Below are 6,849 nucleotides of genomic sequence, written 5' to 3'. Positions count from 1 at the left end.
AATATTGTTTGTTACCTGGTTTGTTTGTTTATTTGTTTTTATTTACATCTTTAAATTACTGTTCTTTTTCAATGCTCTTACACAATCAACCATAATTGACTGTATTTAAATAAGTACCGAAATTTAATTGAAATCAATTGTTTTTTAGATTAAATTGATTCATGGAAGGTTGAATCACTTTTAGAGCGTTTATTTCTGTACAGCTTATTTAATGAATTCTAAATTTGGTAAATTTCTATCTATAACACTACTGAAATACACTAAATAAGTAGTTTGGCCACTGAAAATTATTGTTCATTAGTCGTTTTTTAATAATGCTGAATGATAGATTTATTAAAATAAGTATGCTCCAAAAAGGGACTGATCAATTGCAGTCCTGAACATAAATAAGAGGATTCAAATAGCCAATACTAATGAATTAGCATGTTATTGTGTTGACAAATATTTGGAATGATGAGTAGTGTTAGGCTGAAATAAATTTCCCACCTACCCCTCCAAATAATTGATTTTGAAGATATACAATGCAGGTAGATGCTTTTACTGATCTTGCGTTTTCTGTCAGTTTGGAAAACATCTTCAGTTTCTGTATCGGTAACTACACAAGTGGTACACCATTCATTTCGATTCCACATAAAGTAGTCTTTGAAGATGTTATCCTAAAGTAGAATAAAAACTCCGCAATCAAACCATCTAGCTAATAGAACATATTATTAGTTCACATTGAAAAAGTGTATCAAACATTACTCCCTCATACTAAGTATTCACTTTAAGGCATAGTTACCAGAAAATTGTAAACTTTCAGATTTAAAAATAGTAGGTATTTCTGAACTGATAATTCTCTACGAAGTTACAAAAATTTGTTTTTATACTGCTTTAGAGTAGTTTCATGAAGATAATATACAAAAGGTATCTGTTTTAAAACAAGACTAAAGTAGATCAGTCAGTCAGCTACAACGTAGGACCAGGCACATATATGCATCGGTCCAAGTTGCCATACCTCGTTAGCACAACAAGATCAACACCGGATTCATAGAAGTAGTTAAGTGATTGGTGGTAATATATAAATGAAAGGTTGTATATAAGAATAAAGTACAGGAAGGAAAACAGATATGAAGCAATTTTAATCTCAAGGTTTAAGGGAAGACAAAGACTGTATAAACTTGCACCATTGTGATCGATTCTGAGCCATGTCACACAAAGTCTCCAACCATTAGTTGCGATAATCACTCTGACCCCAACCAAGTAGTCTGCATCTACCAACATGACTCAGACTAGAAGTTAATGACTTCAAGCACTGATGCCACGTTTTAGTTTGGCCGCCCCTAGCTTTCTTCCAACCATCGCCAATACTAGTCAGCATTGCGCGTCGTGGTAATCAGTGTTCAGGCGTACTTAACACATGGCCAACCATCTCAGTCGATGAAGATTCATCACCTCATCAACTGATTTACCATTATTTCCTGATACCTGCGTCTAACCTCAATATTACTTACCCGGTTATCCCAGCAGATGCGAGCAATATTATTGATGTCTTTTAACAGACAGTCAGTCTCAATTATTTATCGACAACTTAGAACCTGGTATATGTGCATTGGTTCAAGTTGCCATTAAACACATTGCGTAGCAGGGTAAGATGACCAAAGCGTATAAGAGTAGTAGTAAGAGTATCGATGTTAATAGAAAATTCCTAAATGATTTGTTGCAAAATCTCAACTGTACAACAAAAAACTTTTTAACTGTTGAATTCATGAGTCAATCTAAGCCAGACCATCATTAAAAACCTGAAAGCACTGAACGGCAATGTCATCTTAGTTTGGGACTTTTTGTTCAAAAGAATGATATCGTAATCAATGAAATGTAGATACTGATGGGATAAATCCCATTCAAATTTATCTAGCTTCATACTCTCTAACCTACTTATAACAGAGCTGTGTAACACCAAAGTTGGGATGTTTTACAGACTTGCTTTCATTCATGATTTATATCTTGTATAATTTGATTAAATATGTTGATCTACCTGAGAATGGTTTATGACTTAGACTACAAAAATTTCACAATCTCCACAAGTCACTCCACAATAATAATAACGATGTGTACCCTAGTGACTAACTTCTAGGCGGACTTTCTCGAGTTCTAATGAAAAGCTGTTACCAATGGGGTTGAACCATATCACGTGTGATACAGTTGTCCACCGCAGGCAATGGACGAGGGTTAAACAATATTGCGAATCAATAGAAACTAGACATATGAACTGTCAGGTCCCAGCTCTGTGGTACAGAGGTTGAGCGTCTACGTGTACGACCAAACGTGCTGTGTTTGATTTCCGGACCTGAGGTCTTTGGTCTATACTCTTGAGAAATCCTGTACTGGGACAAAATAGCTGTCCAAAGCTTTCAGGTTTCCGTTGATTGTGTATCTAATATCAGTTCGTGATTTGAACTAATAAATATATGTGGAAGTTGGTTACAGAGTACCATTAATGATTTCGTTATTTATGCATTTTAGTTCTGACTAAATTAATTTCTAAGCCAGCATCTTAGTCAGGTCATCGTAAAATTTAAATACATAAAGTAATGAATTTAATTAAAATAAGATTGTCAGGATTGGACCTTATCGAACGTAAAAGTACTAGCACTTATAACAAGGCGAGTATCAGTAAATTTTGGATTTCCGGAATCATTTTTAAGACAATTATTATCTTGGTTCTTATTGCATAATTAATAGACAACTTCGTTGTTTTCATAGTTGAAATCATGAGTCAATTGAAGCTAGGCTACCAAGGAAAACCTGGAATCACTGGACGGCCGTTTCGTCCTATTGTGGAACTCCTCAGCAGTGTGCATCCACGATCTCGCCTTGCGAGATTCGAACCTAGGACCTACGAGTCTCACTTCGTTGTTACGCTTCTATCTACTAACTGTCTCAATACATTTTTAGGTAGCATATACGCTAGAGATTGTCCCAAGATGAGGTACTGTTAAAACACAGTTAAACTTAAGGAGCATTTTAGTCCTAAGATAGAACTCTCAAACAGTATACACACATGATCCCTTAAATGGATTAGCTTTCAGATCTTCTGACGAGTGTCGTTTTAACATCACTGATTTATTTCTGACTGTAATAGTTTTTCATCAACCATTTAGGAATATAACGCTACGCTCATCCACTATCACTGGTAACGAATTTTACATCATTAAAATCGGTAAACCTCACTGTTCATGACTTTACAACAAAACTTCAAGAACACAATAGTAAATGTTTAGTACTAGATCCTATAGTAAGACAAACTAACTGTCCAATGATCACTATTTTTTACACATACCCTACCTAAGGTCATTCCGTGACAAATACTACTTCCACATATAACATAAATGATACTGCGGTTTCATTTAGAGAGAAATAAAAAACACAACTCAACCACTTCAATTACTTCAAATGTAATTAAAGCAGGTGTAAACTCTCTACACTTATACATAATTAAAACAAAATTAGTATCCTATTTTTTAATACTTAATTTACTTAGTAATCATGTGTTCTACAAACAGATAGGGTGATGTATGGAAAAGAGATAAACAAAACGATTCATTTCTAGTGTTTTTCCTCTTCTTTTTTTATTATTCACACTTCAATTCTTCTCTATTATTGTTTTCTTCTTTTTTTTCCTACCTTAAACACTACAGTAGGTTTTTAATGATAGAAAAAAAACGATTTTCTCCTCCTGAATATATAAATCTAACACTGTAATTAATTATGATTTAGATAGATTTTGAAAGTTTTTACAACCAGTTAGTTATACGGTTTATACTGTGAACTAACATTAATTAGATAATCATTGAAAACTATGATGTATTGGATGGTTATTTCATTGTAGTATAAGACTTTTTTGAAGAATAAAACTACGGCATCATCTAGGATCGAACAAAGAGCTTTCAGATCGCCTAGAGGATGTTTACACTTCATACTATCAATGTGGCCTGTATGGCTTCATATAGTTAAGATCATAAGTCAATTGAAGCTAGACCACCATGGAAAACCTGGAAGCACTGGACAGCTGTTTCGTTCTATTATGGGACTCCTCAGCGGTGCGCATCAACGATCCTGCACTCGCGAGACTCAAACCCGGGATCTACCAGTCTCGCGCCAGAGTACTTAACCGATAGACCACTGAGCCGGCATCCGATGGTGTTAATGTCTAACCTCAACCAATCAATCAGTTCACTATATTTTATAAGCGTCATTCAATCTTGTTAGTGTCCTACTCTCGACATGGTTGAACTCAACTGGTTATAGCTTATTATTAGAACTTTGGGAATTACCTCTTGGATTATAAGCAAAGGTAGATGTTGGTTAGAAGTGGAATCCAGGACGCGCATTTTGTCCTATTTAGGACTCGTCTGGATGTGTACAGGATGCACATATGTTAATAAGAGACCGATCAATTGAAGTCCTAAACAACAATGGGAAGATTCAAACAAACAATGCTGAACGAATTTACACTTCACCCCATTGCATAAGCTAGTGGCTATCAGGACTCAGTAACTGAGTGGATAACGTGATAGTGTTTCAAACGAACGGTGCTGAGTTGGAGTCCTGGAGTGAACATCAACTTTGGGATGCAGGTGCATCCAGCTGACGAGTCCCAAATAGGACAAAACGCGCGTCCTGGATTCCACTGCTAGCCACAATCCATCTTTGCTTATAATGCTTGTGAGTTAAGACAATATCGAGGCGATCCGCACAGGATGCACATATGTTAATAAGAGTCTGGTCAATTGCAGTTCTAAACAACAATGGGAAGATTCAAACAAATAATAAAAAATTAATTAACTTATGGAGTTTATTATTTTATTTTGTACGAACCGACGAGAAATTGTAATGATTACTAGTAAATTTAAATAAGTAGTTATTTGAAATCATAGAGAAATTTCGCAGTCGTTTCATTTTGATGTTATTGAGTTCAGTGAGTAAAAATAGTTAAATTTTGGAAATAGACGTTTAAGTCTACAGGGATTAGGGACTGATGACATTGTTCACTGCCACGATGTAAACTTTGTATTTTGAGTGACTAGTTCAAAGAGTTCGATAACTTTATAAATACTTAAATCGAATTCAGTTATTGGAGATGAAAAACAGAACAGAATTTTGAGGACGTTTTCCTGATAATTTTACTCCATATAGCCCTCTACCCATGATTTTTCAATGTAACTCTGAGCTGTGATTGTCTACTGAGGAAAAATAAAGATACATCCACCATATAATCTATAATATAAATCATTACTTGTTGTCATGTAACTCATTCACTCGGGATTACTACTCTGGGTTCACCCTACAATTTGATTTTCACCAGTCAATCAAATATTTTGTTTTTGTACATAGTAGTCTAATTCCCTCATTTCTAGTATAATGGTCTATTGTCCTTAACTATATTATCTAATGGAATGCTAATGTATTTCATGTTGAAGGATTGGATTCTTCATAACTTTTACTATTACAATATCTTGAAAAAGAGTTTAAAAAAAAAGAAGACAGTCATCTTTAAAAATGACCTTTTTAAAAGTTAACCAAATATTGAATTGGTCAATGTTTTCACAACTAATCAGCAGGATATTAATGTTAAACAATAAAGTAAATTGAATTTTCACACTAAATAAAAACAAACAAAAAAACCTAACAATCAAAGATCAAAAATACTTTCAATGTTGTACCGAATAACAATAAGCGCACATGGATACATACTATAGAATTTAATTTGTAAATGACATTTTGGGGATAATTTTTATTATTTTTTTGAAGTCAGTTACTTAGATACAAATAAGAGTTTTTGATTATGTGTTGCCATGCAGAGCTTGGGGACATATACACGCACATCCCCCCCCACACACACAGAGAGACTGGTAAAAATAAATAGGTCAAAAATACAAAACTTTTAAGTGATTTACACTTAAAATAAAATAAAAAACATTTTTTTTGATGAACTAATAAGGTTTTTTTTAGTTTTTTCGGCGGAAATTCGATTTTTTTTTTTTGAAAAAAAGGTGTTAATAAATAAATTTAGGTTCTTCTCTCTCTATTTCTCACTAAAATGAGGAAAGCTTGTTCAATATTTAACCAGGTTTCACTTCCGTACAAATTCTTTGGAACATAATTGTGATATCATGTTTTTTGTATACAACAAAACTAATTTACCATATATGATTATTCTACACGTTTTTTTTTTTAAATAGAATAAGTGAGCTGTTGTTAGAAGTAGAACTCAAGCTACGCGTTTCATTCTATTTTGAATTTTTCATCTAGATGTAACTATACGTCAGTGCTGATGTTTACAGTAAGACTCGAATGCAATACCTTTTGATTTAAATGCTATGGCATTATTGACTGACTTACTGAATTCAGATAGCCATTAACTTGTTTAAAGGGGATGATGATTATATCATTATTAGTGTGGGTTTGAATTATTCTGTTATTAACATTTTGGATTCAATTCTAACCAGTATCTGTTATCCCATGTACATCCTCAGAGAATTTCCTCTCTAGAGCCATTTCGTCACAAGTATTGTAGAACAAATGAAGCAATACTACCCGTTGAACAGTTTAATGACCGATTGGGTTCAATATATCAGCGAACAGTACTGGGATGTTTGAAATAATAGGTACTGGTTTCAAGCATTAGTATGATCATCAAACCTGGAATGCAAGTTCAAGTTATCTGATGAATCCCTAATCGGATAAAACGTCCGTCCTGGATTTCATTGTTAATCACATACCAAATATCCTATTCTTTTTGTATTCATAATTAACGACTTTTTCATTATATGCAGTGATGTATACAGAACAGTGTTTGTAACAGAA

General features: G+C 33.8%; 1 protein-coding gene across 1 annotated transcript; it reads left to right on the top strand.

Moving 5' to 3' along the window:
* Positions 1-211: 211 nt before the first annotated feature.
* On the top strand, positions 212-268 carry Smp_033440 (putative cation transporting ATPase; the record flags this gene model as incomplete). The annotated part of the gene is made up of 1 exon (XM_018798644.1): positions 212-268. One exon carries the CDS (start codon positions 212-214, stop codon positions 266-268), a length of 57 nt encoding a protein of 18 aa, XP_018653565.1.
* Positions 269-6,849: the final 6,581 nt, after the last annotated feature.

Source organism: Schistosoma mansoni, chromosome 7 (assembly GCF_000237925.1).
Source record: "Schistosoma mansoni strain Puerto Rico chromosome 7, complete genome".
In the NCBI taxonomy this organism is placed as follows: domain Eukaryota; kingdom Metazoa; phylum Platyhelminthes; class Trematoda; order Strigeidida; family Schistosomatidae; genus Schistosoma; species Schistosoma mansoni.
Note: the sequence above shows the minus strand (reverse complement) of the source record. Positions and strands in the feature narration are given on the sequence as shown.